General features: G+C 39.1%; 3 protein-coding genes across 3 annotated transcripts; 2 read left to right on the top strand and 1 right to left on the bottom strand.

Annotated features, from left to right (window-relative positions):
• The first annotated feature begins 4,703 nt into the window (after positions 1-4,703).
• LOC146663724 (peptidyl-prolyl cis-trans isomerase A-like) lies at positions 4,704-7,749 on the top strand. The gene is made up of 6 exons (XM_085415303.1): positions 4,704-5,000; positions 5,092-5,122; positions 5,417-5,505; positions 5,591-5,687; positions 6,395-6,470; positions 6,617-7,749. The coding sequence occupies exons 1-6, from the start codon at positions 4,833-4,835 to the stop codon at positions 6,750-6,752; spliced, it is 597 nt and encodes a 198-aa protein (XP_085271429.1). The 5' UTR covers positions 4,704-4,832; the 3' UTR covers positions 6,753-7,749.
• Positions 7,750-8,000: 251 nt separating this feature from the next.
• ppifb (peptidylprolyl isomerase Fb) lies at positions 8,001-11,654 on the top strand. Its single transcript, XM_085416603.1, has 6 exons — positions 8,001-8,244; positions 8,396-8,426; positions 9,057-9,145; positions 9,226-9,322; positions 10,847-10,922; positions 11,091-11,654. Exons 1-6 carry the CDS (start codon positions 8,092-8,094, stop codon positions 11,224-11,226), a joined length of 582 nt encoding a protein of 193 aa, XP_085272729.1. The 5' UTR covers positions 8,001-8,091; the 3' UTR covers positions 11,227-11,654.
• Positions 11,655-12,193: 539 nt separating this feature from the next.
• On the bottom strand, positions 12,194-24,484 carry LOC146663722 (zinc finger CCHC domain-containing protein 24-like). Its single transcript, XM_085416602.1, has 4 exons — positions 24,034-24,484; positions 22,501-22,701; positions 13,549-13,713; positions 12,194-13,239 (listed from the first exon to the last, which is right to left on the bottom strand). Exons 1-4 carry the CDS (start codon positions 24,238-24,240, stop codon positions 13,126-13,128), a joined length of 687 nt encoding a protein of 228 aa, XP_085272728.1. The 5' UTR covers positions 24,241-24,484; the 3' UTR covers positions 12,194-13,125.
• Positions 24,485-24,704: the final 220 nt, after the last annotated feature.

Here is a 24,704-nt window from a genome sequence, read left to right as displayed (position 1 = left end):
CAAGTTGATGTGTTGGATGCAGGAAAAATGTGCAAGCGCAAGTATTTGAGTGAGTTTGAAAAGGTCCAGATTGTGATGAGAGGACTGGGTGAGAGCATCTCCTATAGTGCAGCTGTTTTGGGGTGTTCTTGATTTTCAGTCACGAAAGGGTCACGTACATGTGCTACCTATCTAAGCAGTGTTGCGGACAATACAAACCCTTCATGATTCCCTGACGGCTGTGGCCTCTTTCAGCAGGATAACCTGCCCTTGCCACAAAGAAAAAATAGTTCAGGAATGGTTTGAGGAACACAACAACGAGGCTGCCTCCTAGACGTCAATCCAGTTGAACATCATTGGGATGTGCTGGACAAACAAGTCCAATCCATGGAAGCCACACCTCACAACTTAGAGGACTTAAAGGATCTTGGTGCAAAGCACACCTTCAGGGGTGTAGTGGAGTACATGTCTTGACAGCTCAGGGCTGTTTTGGTAGCAAAACGGAGATCAACACAATATTAGGCAGGTGGCCATAATGTTACACCCAATCAGTGTATGTTTGTATTAGGGGGGCAACAATACTCGTATCGATATTGAACCGTTCGATACAGTGCTTTCGGTTCGGTATGCATATATATCAAACAATACATAATGTTTTATTTATTTTATCAACTTTTCTTCTGACGATGCTGTCTATGTTGAGCGCTCAGTGGATCTGCGTTCGACTACTCCGCCTAGGCTGCACTGTCGAGTGCAGATCCACTGAGCGCAGCGCAAGCTAGCAAGACAGAAGCTAAGCTCGTTGCAACATGGCAACTGCCTTAACGCTACCCGAAAATGAACCTCCCCCACCCTCATTCAGATCTGGCGTTTGGCCAGTGTTGCCAACTTAGCGAGTTTGTCACTATATTTAGCGAGTTTTCACACCCCCTTAGCGACTTTTTTTCTAAAAAGCGACTAGCGACAAATCTGGCGACTTTTTCTGGTGTTATTGGAGACTTATTTATGACGACTTTTTGACGTGAAAGCGGGTATTGCTTTTACTCTCAACAAGCAGCGGGTGCTGCCGTGGGCACCTCGCCCGTTCCAAAGCGCTCACGGGCGGAGGATAGTCCTCCCCCAGCTGCTATCAGGGCAGAAGATGTTCACACCTATTCGTCCAAACTGCAAATGAATCGCGCATGAGCGAAGCTGCTGCTCCTGCACTGATTGTAACGCAGTCAGTTCTTCTTTTACTGTTATGCTGTTTTGTGGATCACGAGGTTTAAAACTACTTATAAACACATACACACACACACAAAGTAACTCCACCAGAGTGCCTATTTCGGGTCACAAAGGAGCAGGGTTGGAATTGTGACATTTAAAAAAACAATAATTGCTAAAATAAATGTAATCTGTAGTTCTAAATAAATTCTAAATGCATTTAGGACGTTTCTCTCTCCAACAACGTAGGTTACAATTATATTAGCATGACCAATTATGCAAATGATGACGTCATTTAGCAACTTCTAGCGACTTTTAATAGCGATTTTCCTTACTGAGGAGTTGGCAACACTGTTTGGAACTATCTTGGTTTTTATGTGAAGTATGACCCTGAAGGTAAGCGCGTCATGGACAAAAGTAAAACAGTATGTTGGATGTGCCACGCAATGCTCAATTGGTGGGAACTAGTGCGCTAGCGCAGTTAGCTTGTTAACGTGTTGACGCCGTCCAGCCCCACGCACGGGGCGATCCGCGGTAACTCGTTAACGGAGATTTGCGGCGTTATGGCGTTAATGTCATTTTAACGAGATTAACGCTGACAGCACTAGCGGGAACACAACGAATATGACTGCACATTTACACCGACATCATCCTAGTGCAAAGACAAGTGGAAGCAGACAAAAACAACAAGCACGCATGCTACAAACTTTACCCGAGTCATTTAGACAGCCGTTAGCACATGATTCTTCTTATTGGGACCTGATATGTTTAATGTGCTGCTGAGAATATAGCCCAGAAGAAGCGTATAGTATAGCTTTTATTTTGGAAAGAGCCATTCCTCTGTAATAAACTCTCTTTTCCAAAGATGAGTGCTTTCTCGATCAGATATATATATATATATATATATATATATATATATATATATATATATATATATTTATATATATATATATATATATATATATATATATTTATTTTTATTTTTTTGTTGTTGTTTCAGCAACATTAAATTTAAAAACTGTACTTTTGAGTTAAAATATATATTTATAATTTTAATAAATGATAAATTAAAAAGGCATGCACATTTTTTGTATCGAAAAAATATCGAACCGTGACACCAAAGTATCGAACCGAACCGTGAATTTTGTGTATCGTTGCACCCCTAGTTTGTATGTATGTATCAGTTTGCTAGTGTAATCAAGGTCAAAACAGGTACAGTTCAAACAGATATCAGGGATTTTAGAAAGCTGTATCCGTCTTTAGATTACAAACAGAATGCTGTCTTAGAGCAGCCACATACGGTCTCTAATAGCAAGTGGATAATCGCTGGAAAACACCCACTGATCGTCTGAGAGGAGCAACTGACCAGCCAACAGGAGCAGCTACTTGTGGGGAAAATACACTTGAAGAACCACATTATGACAATTTACAACAAAATAATCTACAACATGTCTGATTTTCCATTCATTTTTTTATGTTTCATCAGTAAAAGAAATGGTGTGAGAAAACAGCAGCGTTATTAAGTGTTAAGAAAAATTCAACTGCCCACATAGTCTGTCCTTTATTAACATCGATTAGAAAACCTTGGTAAAAGTAACTTTAACAACATTATATTGCACAAGAAAGCAAACTTTAAATGCTTCTGATATTTGTGTAGCCCTAAATCTTGTGCAGTGGAATAACAGATACTTTTTTTTAGCTGTGAATGTTTAGATCTGAGTGTCTTTCTGCAGCTCAATAACACTGGGATTTTAAAGAAACAGCAGAACTGAACATTGTATTTTTGGTGGAACATTACTAGTGGAATATTCCATTCTGACAACTCCCTTGAGCAATGGCACAGTCTGACAGGCATAAAATAGTATTTTTGGCCCAATGAGGGGATTCCCAAAGAACTGTTAGCAAAAAGGTTGATGCATATCGGCATGGTGTGTAATGTGTAATTAAAATGTTTTAGGAATCTACAAAAACAGAGGACAGAATAAGAAGAAGTGCCAAGGCCTAAAAAAATATCTACAGCGGATGAATAGTATCTGAAAGACGGGTCCTTAAGAAATGGAGAGAACAAAATCAGCAGTGACCTGACACGAGACCTGAGAGATGCACATAGTCTACTGAAGAGCCATCGATCAGTCATTGCCTGATCTCTCCAAAAACCAGACTTCAATATTATTGAGAAAGAGCAGAACAAAAGGAAAAGAAGAGCCTTGGATGTCCTTCAAGAACTATTAATGAAGACCAGCTAAAGAAATTAACAGAAAGCTTGCCTAGGGTAGTTCAGGCTGTGTTGACTAAAGGTGTTCATACCAAATATTGACTCTCAAGTTCAATAGAATTGTGCAAACTATGTTTTGCTTTATGTACAGTATTTCCATGCATGTTAGCAGTTTTGACTAAATTGCTGCTCCTGCTTTCCCATTTTACTTAAAAAATATAAAGAAGTGAGGGTTTGGTTGAGACTTTTGCAAAGTACTATATAAATAACTTATATTACTAATACTGATCAATTGATATCTGAGTAGAAGCTTACTGGTAGCTGGTATTTAAGTTCCCAAACCAGGCATACAGCACCTCTCAGTAGGTCACAAGATAAGTCTGACGTAATATGAGATGAATAATGAGGAGAGTAAAACAGTTTCTTTAAGAATAATTTGTTAAATTACAGTTATTTACTTGGATCAGTGTCAGATAAGTAAGCAACAGTCCTTTTTGGGTTATACCCAGTGTTGGTCAAGTTACTTGAAAAAAGTAAAAACACGATTTAGAACCTGAATAGGTGATAAAGCGATAGATCTTTCAGCCCTACTTTTTACTTCCCTACTTTTCTACTTTTTCTGCATAATCCATCATACAAAATGTAATCAAATGGAAAAGTCTCTTTTTAAAACTTGTTTTATTAGTTTTAATCTTTTAACTTTATGCATCAAGCAAAAATTTCATTATATGCAACATTCTCTGACTGGAAGAAATTTGTTTAATATTTAAACCTATTTTCTGCACATTCCAGCACATAAAATTAAATATTTTTTTGTGTTTACACTCAAGTCTTTCAAATAAATGCAAGTGAAACACAGCAGAAAATAAATAAAATCAGACTCAGTGGTCCTGTTGCTCTATTTTCACCTGTAAAGCAGGAGTGGGGTAGGCGGAGGTTTGCCCATGCTCTCTCTGCACTGATATATTATCCATTGTTGATCTGCACACAGCTGTTGGCACGAACGTCGCACTCGCTTAAATTAGTTGGTAAGCCATTGTATTGTATTTAAAAGTCACATCATGTGTTTAAGCTAACTCACAATTGTGCTGAATTACTTTGACTGCTGCAAACACCAATGAGATGTCCAAAAATGTCGCACAGGCTGGGTGGGCAGAAAGTCAATAACATTTTACTGAAACGCAACAAACAGGTTTTAAAGTAACTTAAAGTCTCTAATAAGCTAATGTTTAAAGTATATGTTCTGGATAATTCTAGCCATGGTCACGTGGCTTTTTGACACAACACAGTAAAACAGGTGTTCTAAGGGACGTTAATTAAGCCTCTCAACATCATTAGAGTAGACTATCCGGTTCTCTAAGCAAACGTCCCACTTCGTATTTGTAAGCTGGCTCTGGGTGGTTGCTGACATACTTGAAGGCAGTAGCTGCACAATATGACTTTTATTAGGATGCTGCATTTACCAAACAGGAAGAAATTCTGTTCTGTGGTGTTTACGGCCGCACGTTTGTGCAGCAGCTGCCCACCAGCTGCGTGCAAAAACCCGGTGGTTTACTTTGATATTGCTGCTGACAACGAACCGCTTGGCAGAATTAGCTTTGAGGTGAGTAGGTTAAAAAAACAAAAAAACAAACAACTTTTACTTTGAAAATATGCATTAAATCGCTGTGAGCCGTTTTCTTTTTATTTTGCAGCTTAATGCAGACGTAGTGCCAAAAACAGCAGGTAACTACTGTTTTCATCATTTGTTTATTTGTTTTAATCACAAATCACAGCAAAATGTCAAGAAAGTGCTGTTATCAGAGCTGAGGAATGGATGAGATGTTTTGTTTTGTTGGCTTCATAATTGTTTGGTCTATAAAGCAGCTGTCACAAATCCATTCAGGAGGACCTAAACTAACAGTAACAAGTCACTGTTCAAACATGAAAAATTACCGAAAGCTTTGTGTGTGTGTGTGTGTGTGTGTGTGTTTCGTCACCCGTGAGAAGGAAAAAATTTACATTTAGTCTATCCTGCAGAAAACTTCCGAGCGCTCTGTACAGGAGAACATGGCTTTGGCTACAAGGGATCCGTTTTCTTCAGGGTGATCCCTCAGTTTATATGTCAGGTAGGTTTGTTTTGTTTTGGGGGTAATTAATTTTCCCCCAATGGACTGTTGTGATATTACTACAGTGATGCGTTTTGTTTTTTAGGGTGGAGATATTATTTATAACTTTGGAGGTGGTGATAAGTCTATCTATGGAAAGAATTTTCCCGATGAGAACTTCAAGCTGAAGCACACTGGACCAGGTAATTATCCCCCTCTGTACACTGTTGCAAGTGAAAATGAAAACAATGCAGTGCTACTTATTGGTTTTCAGAAATTTCCAACTCTATAGTGCAAGTCACTTTGTCAGATTCAAATTTAACTTGGGCCATTTGTGTGCTTTTCTCACTCAAATACTTGAAAGCATATCAATATATAAGAAATGTCCATAACTTGAAGTCAAACAGATGGAGCCAACAGATTATGTGCATTTTCATTTAAATTGTAGGAATGTCCTGAGTTTCTTGCACATTTTTTTTTGTAAGGATTACACACGTTAGTCCTTCACTGTAACATTCACTGTCAATCTTTTTTCTTTTTTTAAACCAGTTTGCATTTTGAAAACTATTCACATAATATTGTTCCATTCTTCGTTTTTGTCTTGAGATTTCAAGGTCATGTTTATTTTTGTTTGTCACGCTTCAATTTACCTCATTGCTCAAAGTTACTGCCTAGTGAAATCTATAAAGAAGCCTTGTCTGCACAAGAAATTTTGCTCCCATCACTCTGGGAGGTCCCCACAAAGTTTGCCACCAGATGGCAACATTTTAACACTTTTTTCTAACATTGATACTTGAGTGTGCTAAATACTATAAGCTGTTGTGTGCACCTGTGCCACAAGTGGAAATACTTAGTATATTCAAGGGTACTTATTTTAATCTAACTGGATATGAGTTTGTTAAATTTTAAGGTATCCTGTCCATGGCCAATGCCGGACCGAACACCAATGGATCCCAGTTCTTTATCTGCACCACTAAAACAGATTGGTACGTACTGACAAACGGAAACATATTTATAACAGCTGATACCAATGAAGCTGTGTATTTCATCCAAACTGGCTTTAATTCATATCACAGTGATATTCAGTAATGGCTTGAAGCCATTAATTGTAAGCAGTTTCTTTTTCTTTTAGGTTGGATGGCAAGTATGTTGTCTTTGGAAAAGTAAAGGAGGGAATGGATGTGGTCAAGAAAATGGAGTCTTTTGGTTCCAAGATTGGGTACACTTCAAAGAAGATCACGATCACGGACTGTGGAGAGCTCAAGTAGATTTAATGTGGATATGGTCATTGTGTAATTTCATTTCCTGGTGAATTTCAATAAAATGACCAAAGTGAAAGAGGTTGGCCTAGAGTGCTTCCTCTTTTGCTGAGTGTAGATAAATGTCACAAGTACTGTGAAAAGATTGGGGTAAAATGTAATTTTTGCCAGTGAGAGACTACTTCCAGCTGCAAATTAAAATTTGCATGGGCATAAAACTGAATGCACCCGCAGTCCAATCAGTTTGTGAGGTGTTCAGCTGCATGGTCCTCAGTTTGAGAACAGGGTGGGATGCACATTCTGGGGGGGTTTACATCAGGAATGGGCATCTGGTGTTTAAAAAAAAGTCTGCCATATCAGATATTGGCACTATGGCATCAACTGAGAGAAGCTTTTTATCTCTCTGCCTATAAAATGACCAGCTTTATCACACTTTTGTACTTGGTAATATTCTGGTGGCTGCTCTTTGAAATTGAGAAGAAAAAAAAAAAGAGAGCAAGAGAGAGACTGTGCATCTGCCCTATTCCACAGCCCCGCATTGCTGCAGGTTGCAAAACAATCTATAAACCAAAATCTAGCTTTTACAAACTCACTGTCCAAAGCTTTGCTGCTCCCCAGCTCTACTGCTGATATCGTCGAATATTTGCAGGTTTGCAGTTTCATGCACATGGCCAGAGGTCCGTGAATTAGCTAAAGACCTCTACTCTGACATTTGTGTGTATATTCTGCTTATAGCATGATGCATGTATAACATTTGGTTACATTACAGTGACAGCAACACACTCATTTCAAACAGTTTATTTTTTATGATTGGGGTTTTAATAATAAAATAGACTTTTTATCCTGGTGATGGGTGGGGATTGTTTATGGTAAGGCATTATACAAAAAAAAATAAAATAATTGACATGCAAAACTGATTAAATACTGTCTGCTTCACTTTACGAACTGATTGTCTCCAGTTTCAAATTTTAAAGTTTCACGTGGTGTAGATGTTTTAGATTTTGAATTTTCAAAACGTTGTTTTTGATTGGGCTGTAGCAATAGCGCATCTTGAATGATTCATTTTCATTTTAGACGAACTCGATATGGTGATCAGATGAACCATACAGACTACACAAACCTTTCTTTTACGTATGACATTAATGAAATGAGCAGCACGCAGCATAACACTACTACAACAACAATAATAATAATTTGAGTGCATAAAAAATCTCGCGTAATCTCGCGAGAAACGTAGCAGAGCTTCCGGTTGCGTAGTCAGCTTCCTCCTCTCGCGCATGTAAGCGTGATTGTAGGTCACTGTTGGTCCACCTGCGTTGAGTTATTGCATCACAGTGAGTTTATAAAGATGTTGCTTCTGTCAAACAGGATGAAGTTTTGCTCTTTAGCGTTTACAGCCGCGCGTCTGTACAGCAGCGGCCCAGCGGCAGCGAACAAAAACCCGCTGGTGTACTTTGACATTGCCGCTGACAAAGAGCCTCTTGGCAGAGTTACCTTCGAGGTGAGTAGGTTAAAAATAAGTGTTGACACTGCTTGTATTAGTTTGCATGTTAATGTTTCAGTTCGATGTCCTCACACAGTCGCTGATTTACTCTCCCCAGATTTAAAAATTTAAAAAAAATGCCTTCTGGCTGCTTCTTTTTCTTTTGCAGCTCAACGCAGAAGTCGTGCCCAAAACTGCAGGTATCTGATGTTCTCTTCCTCCTTAAACACCAAACAAGCTGGAACGAGTATCTGATCTACTCAGACTTAAAGAAAAGATGATGGTGTACCTGAACTTGACTAAGTTTAACTTGACACACCAAATGTGTGTGTGAATCGACAGGTTGTCACTTTGATTATGTTAGAACAGGTTTTTTTTTTTTACTTTCTGCCAAAGCTTGCCTATTTGGTTTGTAAATCAGAAGAAACATTCTAAGAGAATAACAATGTGTTGTCACAACAGAAGATAAAAGATTGTTATTCACTTTTTTTATGTTAAACCTGAAAAACAGGAGATTGCCACATTTAAACTAGAACCACAAATTTAAAAGGTGAGACTCATGATCATCAAAAAGGCTGCAAATTTTATTCTGTTCTGTTGATAACTGAGCAGTTTGTGGCATTCTTACACTGTTACAGGCACACTTTTTCATCTTTTAGGAAGATTTCATCAGAAATATTTCAGGGTTGCTAATAAATATCGAAAAGTCTAAGAAAAAATAACTCTGCTGTTTAGGATTTTGCTTGTGCTTTATTCTAACGTAACTGTTCTGTCTACTGTGTGGATTCAAACATAAGAAGGCAGACACTGACATGAAGGCTCTCTTGCAGAAAACTTCCGAGCGCTGTGCACAGGAGAGCATGGCTTTGGTTATAAGGGTTCAATTTTCCACAGAGTGATCCCTCAGTTCATGTGCCAGGTAGGCTTTAATGTTTCTCTCCTTTTGTTTTCCTGTGTCCTATGAGGGTCCAATTACAGTCACACGTTTTGTGTTTTCAGGGTGGAGACTTCACGAACCACAACGGAACTGGAGGAAAATCGATCTACGGAAGGACGTTTCCCGACGAGAACTTCCAACTGAAGCACACTGGGCCAGGCAAGTATTTACATCATTTCAGTTTTTCCTTGGGAACCAAAAGGACGATGGGGTTGTACAAAACCAAATACACTCTTACAGGTTATAATACATTGCATCTAATATAATGCATATACAGCACAATGTGATATACTACACATGATGGTACAATCTCAGGCTACAGTGTTTGTGACTGGTGTTTTGCTGGTAGTAAATGGAGTAAATTGTAATTTTCCAGAGCAAAAATGAGATGGGCCATGACCAGATTAAATATGCATGCATCTCAAGTTAAATTTAGCAATTCTGTAAATATTATGGGTACTGTGATTGTTATTTATTTATTTATTTTTTTTTTTTGTATCAATTTACTGGAAAATTACCCAATGCTGTCCTCCATTGTAATGTGGGATAGTCACATTTGTCTTCTGCCACCAGGTGGCAACATTTTAAATGGTGGATTTTCTGACGGTGATATTTGAGTGTGCTATATAATCAGTGTTGGGAAGGTTACTTTTAAAATGTATTCCAATACAGAATACATGCCCCAAAATGTATTCTGTAACGTATTCCGTTACGTTACTCAATGAGAGTAACGTATTCTGAATACTTTGGATTACTTAATATATTATCGTGCTTTTTACAACAACGTGAATGTACTATTGCTGTGTGATTTATTACTATTACTGAAGGTCCGCGACTCCGAACTGTAGTAAAGGGACCTCTGACTAATACGGCGGGGTCCCTGTCGGCTCATAGCCGAAAAATAGCTTTACTTTGTTGTGTGGGTCAATTTTTCTTGCGAGAGACAGAGAGAGGCGTTGAAAGACTGCTCCAGCGGAACTTATTGTTTTCGGAGGAAAACACGAACACGGTGTACAGTCGAGTCTTAATAGCTTACTTACAACTGGGCTCGTCAGGCACTCTTCTTGGCTGCAGTGGTTATTATTATATTTACATGTTTCCAGCTCCCGTTTTTCCTCGACGACAACTCGTACCTTTCCACTCGCCTTTTTCTCCCTCCTCGCGCTCACAGACACATAACGTGTATGGCAGTCCATTCTCCCTGCAACACGGACTACACTGCCCATGATGCTACATTCTTTAGAGCTATGCTTGTAGCATTCTGCCTGTTAGCTTAGCACAACAACAACAACGAAAAGGCGCTCTCTCACCCAGGAAACACACAGTCGCAGAAAGAGAGAGAGAGCGTCGCCCTGTAACCATGGCAACCGTAACGCTGCCGCCTGGAACGAAAGAACGTAGCTGTCAAACAAAACCCAAACAGTCCTGACCCGCGACAAAATGAAACAGGAAAAAACCGCAGTGTAATCCATTTATTTCAACAAAGTAACTGTATTCTGAATACCACCTTTTTAAACGGTAACTGTAACGGAATACAGTTACTCATATTTTGTATTCTAAATACGTAACGGCGGTACATGTATTCCGTTACTCCCCAACACTGTATATAATATAATATGTTGTGTAGATGTGTGGCTTAAGTGAAAATACGTACTTTAATGAATGAATTTGTTCAATTGTAAGGTATCTTGTCTATGGCCAATGCTGGACCAAACACCAATGGATCCCAGTTCTTCATCTGCACAGCTGAAACACAATGGTACGTACTGATAAACATAAAATGTAGGAGATGAAGCTAGTGAAGTTCTTCTTCATCAGTCTGTGCCTCCACCTAATAAAATGTGAGTCGGTCAGACTCCTTAGGTGCTTCATGGATCATGTCATTATCCAGGGCAGCTATATTAAAATAAGCGTCTTCTTCATTTAGGCTGGATGGCAAGCATGTTGTCTTTGGCAGCGTGAAGGAGGGAATGGATGTAGTCAAGAGAGCGGAGTCTTACGGTTCACGGACTGGGCGAACCTCCAAGAAGATCACTATCACAGACTGTGGACAGCTCGACTAGACTCCGTGTGGACGTGTCCGTAGTCTCATCTCCTGCTGTAATTTCAATAAATGCAAGAGTGAAAGAGGGTCTTTCTTCAGTCAGCGAACAGGGTGCTATCTCTGTTTGCTGACAGATCATTTCAGAACATTTTTTGTTTAGGTTTTTGTGTTTATATGCTGTATTACTCAAGTAATGGCCAACACACGTGTTTGCTTTAAATGTGAACTTGATGGATAAAAAATAATGAATGACCCTAATATGTGACAAAGCTTGTGAATTTAGCAATATAAACTTGAACTAATTTTGCAAAAAAGGGGCATACATTTGTAAAAACAAAACCCTTTTCTAAACATGTGATTTTTAACAAAGGTGTAAAAATTTAAAATTTCCTTAAAAATGAAATTTTGCACGTCAGCAAACTGGCTGAAATAAAACTTATTTCAGTAGTGCCTACATTTTATTGGAGATGTTGGGAAAATATTCTTTCTGAACTATCCTGAGGAGAAGTTCAGAAGCAGGTACAATTTGTATATGTAAAAAAAAAAAAAATACAATGAGGTACAAAGAGAGGAGCTATGGTATTGTATGAAGAAAAAAAGAGTGGCAGAAAGTGTATGTGGGCAACAAAATGACTGAGATGTGATAGGAATGACATGAGTTTAACGTGAAGTTAGGATTCACTTCACTCTACATTGATCTCTTGTATATAGTGTAATGGACAGGCTGACAGATGTTCACAGAATGTGGAAATTTAGAGTTGTTAGGCAGGAGGAAAAGAGGAAGAACACACAGGCTTGGTGTGACAAAAGAGGATGCGATGGATGGATGGAGGCAGATCATTTTATTTTTTTAATTATAAGATTACCTGTGATTGTATTTGATGATACTGAAGCCATATATCAGTAAGTTATTCTCTGTAGTCCCCCCTCATGATATGATGTGCTTACATCCTTACTTGAGATGTAGAGATGAGATCAGAAACCGATCACGTTTAAATCAATTTTAATGCAAATATTTCAATAGAGAAGCATCCATCTCATGGGTTATACAAATGAAGGCACATTAAATTTAACACAGTTTACAAGTTAAAGGGTATTTCTGTTCCATACTCATTTATTAGCAAGTCCAGTGAAAAATACCCTGAAAAGCACCACTCACATGCAACCCTTCACTTATCACCGTTTGTTACATTCACTTTTTTTTACTGTCACATGTTATATACTACATTATGACCATAAGCACTTTGGCGAGTCTTTTAGCACTGGGTGCCAAAATACAGTTGCTGTAAGTTACTATTAGAAAAATTTCTACACTGCATATTTAAAACTTTGGAGCCACAAACTACCTGACGAGTGTTTTCCCCATAAACTGTAGCACGTAGTATAAAAGAACTTAATGTTAGTTGACTAATATATTCCTTCACAAAGAGTAATATTCAACAAAATAGTATGGCTTAAAACATATATTAGAAAAATGATGTACCCACCAATACTAATAATACAGAGGACAAGGCAGATATACATTATTACTGCATAACCGTCTTGGTAGACTTGCATATTTTATACAAAAACATTTAAGTTATTTCTGAAATATACACACATGTAAAAGAACCTCTATATGAAAGCTGTTCCAAGAAGTTGCTCACAAGTGAAGAAAGTAAAGTTTCTTAATTCACAGTTGGCTCAAAGTTCAGACTTCAAATGAATATTCACATAATGAAAACCGAGTATCTTACAAGAACCCAGCAAACACAATCTCCACTGATACTACTGAAACCAGAGTCAGAGGGTATTTCATGAAAGCGTGAGATGCATTACTGCACTATAGATGTTGTATCTTTAGTAACTAAAATATAGCTGTCGTAGCTATGTGTGTTTCATGAAGCTTTGGAGCAGTGTGTTAGGCAAACTGAATGTGTTATTGCACTCGGCGGCAGTAGTAGCCAAGGACTTTGCATTTTTCACACAGGTGCTGCGGATGCTCTTTACTCTGGTCAGACACATCCAACCCATCCGGCTTCTCCAGAGGTCTCTGGAACAAAGAAACTGGAAATTAATGACCTGCATACACAGAAATTGCCAATTAGTCCTAGGTCCAAGAAAGACATGAGAAACAGACAAGCTATGCCATTTGTAAGCTTATATAAGGATAAGACAGAGGTATCTGCAGCTAATGTATCCAAAATTTGAACAATTCACCTTTTTAAAGTCAGTCCTGGCCTCAATGGTCAAGCTACAAAAAAGTGGATTTGATTGCATAGATTGAATACATGTAAAGATTTGATGTGCAGGACCAATGAGCTGTCCCAGTCTCCTGATGCCCTGTGTTCTGATGCATTACCTGCTTGTGAGGGTAAACGTTGATGTGGCACTTGATACATTCTTGTCCCATGTTGGCCCAGGAGTTCCCGCTCATCCACTTCCTCTTGCATTTTGGACATTTATACTCTCCAAAACACCTCTTTTTTCCCTGATAAGGGGTCAGGCCCTCGCCTTTGGGTCGAGCCTGAAAAGAAGAAAAATTATACATGTCTATCACCGCTTTTAACGGGGGAAACCTATGCAATGACCCATTTTTTCTTTGCATGGCAGCCAGTTCAAAGCTTCATGTAATTATAAAACATCCTGATAGCAGAACTGTTGGTGGTCAGGAGAATTTATCGAGAGGGTTTTTTTTTTTTTTTTCAGCAATGGGATGATTATGTTTTGTCAAATGATTTGCTTTGGTGCTTTAACAATCCTAAAAGGATTGACTTATATTACAAAGTAATCTAATCAAAGGAAACTTATTTTAGAGGGATATTGTAGGAAATTACAAGGCTCTTGGTTCTATGAAAGCAAACAGAAAAGTTTCAGTGGTTAATTCCAAAGATGTTAGATGATATTGTATGTTGTAATTTATTTGCTGAACACAAAAAGAGTCTCAGCTTTCCCATTAGAAATGAACTCCCTCCCTCCAGCTGTGTTCCCAGGAGACTGTAAAGGAGGCCCTAGCCTGCGGAGGGACCAATTGGAGAGGGCTTACTTCTATAGGACAAATACCTTAGGCTATCAGTCATCCCTCCCAGCTGGCCACAATCCTCCAATCAGAACACAAAGACCTTAGCAGGGAGGAAATAAAACCCAGATGAACTCTGCACTGGTGTAACATGACAAAATTCTAAGCCCATCACCGAAAAGAAAAAAGAAAATCCTCTCGACAAGACTGGTTTGAATTAAAAGCATCTTGGATGAAAAGTAGGGCAAGTCAAAATTAAGATCGAATCAGGCCTGAATCCACAACAACAGAGAAGTTCACATAATGCTTTGCTTTTATTTCACCGCAGAAACATATGTCAGGTTCAAAGCTTCTCACTGATCATTTCCAATTTTATTCATTTCCAGGCCTTAATATGTGAAAACAGGTTGTGAAGTTCCATCAGCCAAATCTCTAACTGCTAAATGCGCTGTGAATCATTTTGAAGCATGTGTTTGCCTCATTCGGCCACCAAGGGGCACTATGGGAGATCGCTTTTGATGCTTGCCCTTGTTCTCAAGCATACAGAGACAGCAGACAGATTATCGTTTTCCTGAAGAAGGAAACAGCTTTCACTCTTCAAAACAAGCAAAACAAACTCTACCTAAAGTCTGGAGCCCACAGGGCAGCGAGGGGCACTGCACACGCTGTAGTTTCCACTGCCCTGATCAAAGATGTCACACTGACAGCCAACAAATGAAAACACACTTTTGACCTGGAAGTGAATGGACACTCTCAATGGAAAGCAGGAAAGATTGACTGAATCCATCAGATCAGTGGGCCATTTTCGCATACATATGACACTGTATATACACACATCAGGCTGAACTCTCTTAGTAAGACTTTATTCTTTCTTGTAATTTCTTTAAGTAGGCTTCAGGAATACTTCTCCAGGCTATTTGAAGGACATTCAAAGCTCTTCTTTAGATGTTGGCTGCCTTTTGCTCTGTTCTCTGTGAAGATGATTGCACACTGCTTCAAAAATGTTAAGGTCTGGGCTCTGGGGAGGCCAATCCATGACTTACACTATCCCACTGTGTTTTTTTCTATCCAGATAAGCTTTTACTTTATTGGTAGCGTGTTTGGGATCACTGTCATCCTCAAAAATGAAGCCACTGACAAACAGATGCTTTCCAGATGGTTTTGCATGGTGGATAAATCTTTGAAAATACATTTCTGCGCTCTTCATTTCATCAGTTCTGACACAATCTCTAACACCACTGACTGAAATACAGCCCAAAACCAGAGTCTCCACCATGTTTTATAGATTACTGTTGACACTCACTGTTCCACCTCCTCCTTACATACTGATGCTGTTTTGAATCAGACATTTCAAATTTAAATTCATCACTCCACAAGACCTGTTGCAACTGATTTTCAGTCCAGTTCTTGTGTAATTTGGCATATCTCATCCTTTTCCGCCTGTTTCCCTTCCTTAAGAATGGCTTCTTGACAGCCCCCCTCCCACTGAGACCATTACTGATGAGGCTTAAGATTTTCAGTAAAAAGCCTGTACACAGTTGTGTCCATGTGTAAATAGTACGTGTAATTAAGTTACGCCTTCTTATGCCTTTCATTTCATTTAGGCAGCATTTTTACAGCAAGTTACAAGCCATTTGAAGTAATTGCCTTTGAAGCAGTTCCTGATATAGCACACAGCAGAAGCTATCTTCTCCTTCTGCTGTGTGCTATATCAAAATCTGCATTCCTGATATGTAGAAAAGTTAAGGACTGCAGCACTACTAATATCAGCTAAGGCAGCTGGGTTTGGTCTTTGTTTGCAGAGGTTACTTTACTTCCATTGCCTGTGTTTTTTAGACTTGGTGCAGTTTCTGAGAACAATTTTCATTCAATTCAATTTTCTTTGTCATACACAGAAAATAAAACACATAGAAACAAACAGCAGGCCTAAAACCCCAAAACCTTTCAGTCTGAAACCACATGTGAGAAACTCTTTTAAGATAAATAAGTTGTGAAATTCATTTATTATGTGAATTATAACATATTCAGTTTCACAGCCAATACTTATGTTGTCTTATTTAAATTAGCCCCAGACTGCATAGAGGGATGTAAAGCCAGATTTGTAGGCTGCAGCAGATAAGCTTGGCCCAGATCCTTGTAGCCTGGTGAGAGAGACCCAGGAGGTGGCTGCCTCCCTCTGCCATCATCTGGAAACCATCAGGATAAACAATGGACTACTCCAAATTCCCCCCCCCCCCCTCCCCCGTCTCCATTCGCCAGTCCCTCATTCACTCTCCCCTACTCCCATACCCCCACGAGAGAATTCATCCTGGAGAACTCAGCACAGCTAAGCCGACTGGATACCATGTGGTCAATTACTCCACACTAACAAACCCACCACACTCTGTCCCTCGCTGGGTTTAATTTGTGTCAGACCCCCACAGCATCCATGGAGAAGTCCAGCTGTTAAGCAAAGCAAAACAACACAATCATGCCTGGGCTGACCACCGCAGCAAAAGGTCGCCTGTGTTTTAAAGACTCTTGTGCTGATTTAAGAGATAGTTTTCATTATCTTGTGAAATCAACTCTCCAGGAGGGTTAAGAGCAACAAATGCCTCAATTCCCACGAGCCCCAAAGAGAGACTATTAAAACAGCTGCGTTTTTAAGAGGACAAATTTGATGGCAGCAGTAAACCAAAATTCAACTGGTTATGGCTTCTCAAATATGACGATGTGCTGCTTTTTAGTTTTATGTGATTATCAAACAAATATTTAGGGCTTTAGCAGCATTTGTCAAACAAAACTAATTAGAAGACATCATCTTAGGCTGGATTCTAGTTTGTTGAGCAGCTGCTTATTTTAAAAGTGATAACATTACAACGTGCCTACTTTTAAACCTGAGCAACTTTTACAAGGCTGTCTTTTTCACCATAGTGCATATTTTAAAAACTGAAACAAATGTTCCAATTCATAAATAATCAACACATCTGAGTAAGTTTGGATGCCCTAGGGGTTCACAGCTGTTATGAAGAAATAATGAAATAATAATTTAACATCTGATACATCAGCTGTAGTCCATCTAAATAAAAAAAAAGGATAAAAACTCCATAACAAACAAATATGCCAGTCTTTTGCAAACCTAGTGGCGTGCCTACCACTTAAAATATAGGATGTGTCGACTTATGCACTGTTCTCTGAAGAATTGCTCTAACTTGCTTTACTTTGACTCGTTTTGAATAGATGAAGCTGTTTGGTTCGTGCGCTGCTGCTCTCACTGTGTCATAGGTCCTCAACTCAAAACTTCTATTCTCATCCTGAGTTTAATAAAGTTTTTCTAGCAGCTTCACCACGACCGTGGGCTCAAACCACAGAGCAGTGATTCGAGGAAATAAGATATCAGTCTCTTCCTGGCCAGTAGATGCTGACTTATGTCTTACACAATGGTGTTTCCTCTTTTCCAGAGCAAATCAAGGCCAAATGTTCCACTTACGGAAACATCAAGATGTCAAAAGATTCTTTTATGCAGATACAGCCCGAAGCTGTGATCTTTCTGCAAAGCTTTTCTACAAATGTTGCACATTTGAAACACAGAGTGGATGAACTTTTCTTTAATCCAACATGAATATGATTAGATACAAACATCTGGAGGCCAAAGAGCAGATGACTGGTTCTGTAGTGCTGTAGAGTTTTAATCAATCAGACCCAGTGTTGAAAGCACACAGAGCAAGGAGAATGATTATCACACAGACATATGGACATTTTCTATGCATCTTTCTCAAATGCAGGAGTCTGGGGGGGACCAAGCCATTTGATTGGTCCAGAATCTGACTGAGCTCCACTGAACTATAGGTATTATGTTTCTCAAAAGACTGAATGACAGGAACAGATGGTGGGTTGGAACAGCAAAATATGTCCAATTTCAGTTCAATATGTGTTTGAGTAACATTTAGGAAAATATTAAAAACATGGAACCATAATAAAAGTGATCTCTACAGCATTTTTCCTATATGTGTTCCTTAGCCTTGAGCCGACGATACTCTTTATCATATGAAGGCTATCTATCCTGAATTCCAGGGTTTCCCCTATCTTTTGCATCATCCTCAGCAGATGTTTAACCAGAAGTGCCAGGCAGGATATTGTGTGTAGATAAGACAGTTATCACCAGTGAAAACAAAAGGACCACAGCAACAGTAATCAGACAGGGTTACATGAGATTGTCCAGTTCAGCGTCGTTCACTTTATCCAGCCCAAAACGAATCTGATACTCACCTAATTTCAGTCAATTAAAAACTTTGTAAATATTGAGATCATCCTCCTGTAATTTCATTTTATAGTCAAATTACATTTCTCAGAAGTACCAAATACAGTTGAATACTGTTTTATGTTTAAACTTTTGGTTTTTTGGTAAATGCATCATTGCCAAGATCAGAATGCTGACTGGCCTGTATGCCTGTATGCAAACATATAGATCTACGTCTAGCTAAAAGACTTTAAACACAAGCAAACAGCTGGACTGTGTTGATCCAAAAATAAAAATAAAACATCTGCCTATCATTAGCTTGCATGATAATTATTAACACTGTGTATCTTGTCTTACATCTAAAAATAGAAAGTGCAAACACAACAAATTAACATTATGTTAAATGTTGGACATATAAGTGGCGCAGCACAGACTAAAAAGACTGAGAACTAAAAATATGTTTATGTTCAAAGGCCAATGATCAGATCAAGAAGTTTCTTTTGTAATCTCTGCAACTAATTTTCAAAGCAGACTTTTCCCCTCCATTCAAGTGTGATTAAACTGTAACAGTAAAGACCTACATGCACTTCCTATGTTACCCAGAAGTTTGCAAAAACGGATGCAGTCATCTCAGTGTAGCTAGAGTTCGTTCGCCACTGCCCTGCACTGACAGAAAGGCGAGAGAGACAGAGATGACTCCAGCCAAGCAGCACTGTGCGAACAATACAGCCTGACTTCCTGACCTTTGGTTCCACAGCCCCTCTGCAGAAACAATGCTCTCCTTATTTATCACAGGCCCTTCCCACCACGCACCCATTTACTGTCAGCACTCTGTCACTTGTGTACTTTCTTTACTGTAAGCAGGTCGAGCTACTTAACTGGGATGAGGACATTAAAATGTGACCCTAAGTTAAAGGGAAAAACCACGTAAACCCTCGATGAGTACCTGTCGTTTGCTTGGAAATGTGAATCTTAAAGACAATATAGTATGAAGGATTTTTAACTTTTTTAAAACTATTTTTCTGCAATCCTAAGACATCAAAAGCATACTAAAAGCATACTAAACTTCAGTTGGCTAAAAATGCCTCAGATTCCAACCAGCGAGAACAAAAAGCAGTTTGTTGATTAGGCACAGCTTCAGACGAACGTTCATCACAACTTCAACTAAAGAGACCTTTTGTCATGGCGACAGCTCCGTAATCATCCCTTTGGGTCTGAAATACTAGCAACACATGATAAAATCTGACATCATTTTTCTAAAGCAGAGCAAGAGTGGCAAAAAGCCAGGAGGAAAAATGGTTTCCAGATTTTGCATAATTTAAAGAGTATAGCAATAAAGCAGAATCGTAAATATCTCTGACAATTCCTTTGACGTTTCAATCGTCTCATGAAGCAAGTAACCCAACGCTCCACAGTGCTGTCAGCACGATGTTAACTATTGAAATGCCAAATGGCAGCATTAGCATTTTCTCTTATACCTAAAACTTTTTATTTTTTTTCATTACCTGCCATGTATTTGTCGTATAATTTTAGACTTGATGTTCCAGAAAATGCTTTTAAGGCTTCAGGCACAGACTTCCTGTGTGGATCCTTCTCTCATCTTACTGAGCCATGACATCCTTTGATTCCTATCCACTGCAGCTCCACAAAATGTTCCCTGTCTCCTAGCGTCAGACTCAGCCTAAAGACTTACTCACAATACACCAAGGTACAAACAGATAATCACAACTTACAGATGAAGATTGTGACGCAGCTTATCTCATAAAAATTCTAAACCTCAAGTTGTGTAAAGCACAACGGCACAATAGTTACTGCTGCTTCGTTAGAGCTCCACTCGTAGCCTGTTGTGTTAAGTTTCTACATTTACCCACTTTCACTGGTTGCTACAGCTTCGTCCACAGTCCAAACACATTCCTGATTTGTATTTGTGGATCTGATAATGTATAGTTATCTTAATTTCTGTGTTAGCCCATGCTTTAGCATAACAGGAAGTGTTGTCAATATTTCTACCAAGTGTCTGTGGCTTTAAAGTGTGTGATTAGGACCTTCTTTGATACACTTAGATGAAGATGTGATTCATGACACCAAAGAAAAATACAGAATATACACCTACTTTTCATAGCAATTGGCAGGTGTTCACAGATGTGAATGTGCGAAGAGCTATAAAGTCACTGCACATGTGCTGTCAGCATTCCTTACATTCCTATATGGGCTGTATTCTGTGCTAGAGTACACTAATCTACCATGTGTTGGCAGAGTCAAGACTTTAGGAGAGAACGATCAAACTCGAGGGAGAAAAAAGAGATTCGTACTCATTGTTTTTGAGTGAAAGAATTGTTTGGAGAATGTGTTTGTTCCTTATATATTAAGAAATAGATAAGAAGTTTGATATCACTCTCACATTAAAACATGTAGGTCATCTGGAATGATAGCTTAATTTAGCTTAGCATAAAAAGAGCAACTGGTGTAGGGTAGAATCACTAGATTCCCTACCAGCTCCTCTAAAGCATAGTAATGCTATCTACAATGTTTGGTTTTTGCAAAAAGCATAAAACCAGTAATTATAAGCAGTTGTGTTCTTTTGGACAGAGCTAAACTGGCTCTCCCCATTTCCCGTCTTTATGCTAACACTGGCTCACAGTCTATAGTATTTCTATGCTACTAGCTTTACAGACATAAAGCTAGCAGCATTCCCATTCACAAGAAAGCAAATGGGTTTAAGCACACCTAACAGGTATTTGTCACACAGTTTAAAAAAAAGGCTACCTTGTGTTATTAATAACATGCTTTAAATGTTTTATCTAATTAACTGTGATTTGGCATCGGTTAGCATAGTCTTGGTTCAGTGCAAAATCTCAGCCTAAAATCTTGGTAGCTGTTAAAAGGTGATCACATTGGGTTTACTATTTAATTAACTTTAACCTGCTTATAACTACTTCAAACCAACTTTTAACCCATTTTTATTTTTCCATGCTGTTTGTGCTTGAGGGTCTGCTGTTGCTCTCCTCATACTGGACTTTCCATGCACATGGAAAGGTGGGAAACTCCCAGAACGGAGCCAAATATGATTTGCTGCAAATGGAATAGCAATCTTCTTTTGACTTTTTCTGAAAGTCTCAAACTGCTATTGTTATATGTCGCCCCCAAAAAGAGATTGATATTCTTAAAAATATGTTTAACTTGGCTTTTCTGATAGATGGAACTTGACAAACACTAAAATAACTGAAACTGATCACCCAGTATTATAGTCTGTGGTATTATAAAAGGAGGTTGCTGCTTTCAGATTTTGCAAAAAAAAGCAATTTCTACTTTAAAAAAAAAAAAAAAAGCTACCTAATCACTAGCCATGTTTGGAGAGGGATATCCTGTGTGACATGGTATTACAAGATATCTATCTATATATCGCTAGACAGAGAGTGTGTGTGTGTGTGTGTGTGATTCAGTTGGATAAGCAGAAAAAAGGATGGATGGGTGGATGGATATATAGATACATTTGATTAGTAAAAGTTGACCTGCTATTTTAAATTCAAGTTTTTGCTTCTTTGTTTCTTGGACACATCCTGTCCATCAGTCATTTTATTATTTCTATTACACCTAACAAATGTCAAGCATTTCCTTCAGAACATGATCAATGGGGAACCACAGCTGCACATAAAGCACTGGTAATATTTCTTTCATGTTTGGAGTGGAGGTCGTGCCTAGTTCCACAGAAAAACCTATCATCTTTCATTAAGGCCAGCACCGAGATCCAATCTGGCATCTGCTGCTCATTACCAACCTGTGGTGGTACACCTAATTCAAATATGTGCTGAGGACTGTATTTCACACTAAAAAAAAAAGAATAATACAAACATAATACTCTAACTTGGAATGTAGAGTTTAAATTGAGTGCAGTACAATTGTGAAAGAATACCTAGAAATGTGACGAAGAAACTGGATGTGATTTGTTGGATTTGTCATCACATTTACTTTACAAATGTATTATTCATGCAGCACGTCACATGCGTTTGATAGACAGCTCAAATGAGCCACATATTGTGCAGCTGTTTGATGTAAAGTGTCACTGTGTGTCTCACCTGAGGGCAGTCTTTGATGTAGTGTCCTTTGTTGAAACAAAGGTGGCATAGGTAGTTGGGTGGCGGCCTTTTGCTGGGCTTCCGTGTCTCAGGAGACAGGGAAAGGTCTGAGAAATGGTCTGCCAGTGAGCTCAGGCCATCCACAATATTGTTGAGAGATCCATAAGGTGAAGTCCTCTTGTAGAAATTATTGTTCAAGCTCTATCAGAGAAAAGCAACGCCCCCCACCCAAACAAATCATAATTATTTTTCCATTGATACGCGCTCTTAACTATGTCTACAAATGTCCGAAGCTCATAAGTAATGCCCAACATAACTTCCAAAAGGCCAAGGTAGTGTATTCAAATAGCTTCAAAATCAATCAAAACACAGAAATACTCAACTATCAGAGGTAAAAACTGTAAGATTTTTACTTTGGAGTTAGCAGATTTTGGCTTTTTTGTTTGACAGATGGTTGTTTAATTTTTGATTTTACTCATTTCATCAGTTTTAGCTCTACACAAGAGTGTTTGCCATATCCCCAAAACACAGAAAGTTACAGAAGGTTATTGTTGTGACTCTGCTATAAAAGAACATTTCACGGGGTCTGTCAGTCCATCACCCTGATTGATTCTCCTGTTTGTCTCCCTGACAGTAGCCAACCTTATTTGATTTCTGCAGATGTGCAGTCCTTACTGTGTGAACCAATAGTGTCCATTTCCTCATTAGAACAAAATGCCTTTGTCATGCATTCTTACAAATGGTTCTTCTGGCACGACATAATCAGCATCATTGTGCTTCTAGAGGAGATGGGTGCTATGGCACTGCAGGGCCAACCAACATGAAGAACAGCCTGCGGACACTGTTTACTCTGAAGGCATCGCACAATAACGAATTGTGGTCAGATGCACATGTGCTTTAGAGCAGTGAGATCTTATGCAAGAGACAGCAAACCACTAGATATCTTGGCATGCGTGAAGTTAAAGCACACACGCCAGATATGTGGAAATGTCTCATGTCCCAAGTAAAAACTTGTGGATTTAGATGTCAAAATTTAAAGAAAACATCACAAAGTACTCAGTTTGTTTAAAAAAAATCCTTATCTCTTTCTTCAATTAGTCAGTAGTTTATTAAGCACTGAATTAACACTGTATACCGCTCTAACCATGCAGAGGCCAAGGGGCTGGGGTGGCTAACTCTAACATTTTTGAAAGCTTGTGAGAGGTCTTTCTCAACCTACCATTCCCCCGTCTGGCTGACACCAGAACAGTCTGAACACACTCAGGCACTATATCTGGGTACAAAACGCATATTCATATGCTACCCAGTCACCGCAGGGCAACCCAAATGAAGGCATGCAGGTGAGGTTTGCAGTATGGGCAGCAAAGTAACCAAGGCTGAAATATCTGAGAAGAACATTCAGGGAGAGACTTGCAGCAAATAAATAAATAAATAAATAAAGAATAACATTAAAGATAAAGATTTAATCCAAATACGGAGATAATAACCTGCCATCGCAACTTAATGATTGAGACAGCATCACATGCGTTCTACCTCACTGCTCAGATGGAAGAAGTTGTTGAGATAGTTGGAGCTCAGATCAGCTGCGCTGCGCTTGGAGGTGCTCACGTCCAGAGGAGAGGAGTCCGACTCGACTTTGAAGCCGTCAAAAGCGCTACTCGGCGTGTCTTGTAAGGACATGTAGACCCAGCTGAGAAGCTGCGCGGGCTGGTACACACCAGTCTCTACGGCAGACATCATGGTGTCTTCTGGAGGTCTGCGCCTCTCCTCTTAAAACAGCACCGTCAGAACCGCCGGTTTCTCTGGACAACCCAACTTCTTCCAGTCATCCCCCTGCAGCGCCTGACTGGGCGTAATCTCTGCGTGTGTTCACCTGGGGGAAGCCCTGGGAGGAGGACTCCACTAACAGGAGAGAAGTCACGGGAGGGGCTCGGTGTAAGTTTGAAATGGAAAGGCTGTATGGCAGCTGGAGGACTGGAGCAGCAAACAGGCAAGGACTCTGCGTTGCGTCACAGAGAATAGGAGGGCCAACATGAGTTTGCATCTCTTTCTGATTACCTTCGCTGGCATCTGTATTAAGAAGGCTTTGTACTTGTTTAATCGTCTAAATATAACGCAAGTGATGATGATAATTTTTTTTAAAAAGCCACATTAAACTTATATGAGATTTCACATATTTACAAAAGTGCTTTATATTTCTTTTG

The sequence above is a fragment of the Rhamphochromis longiceps genome, linkage group LG8 (genome assembly GCF_057381845.1).
Source record: "Rhamphochromis longiceps isolate RC_006_pf linkage group LG8, R_longiceps_female_GT1.1, whole genome shotgun sequence".
In the NCBI taxonomy this organism is placed as follows: domain Eukaryota; kingdom Metazoa; phylum Chordata; class Actinopteri; order Cichliformes; family Cichlidae; genus Rhamphochromis; species Rhamphochromis longiceps.
The sequence above is the reverse complement of the archived record's forward strand: the minus strand, read 5'-3'. Positions and strand labels throughout refer to the sequence as shown.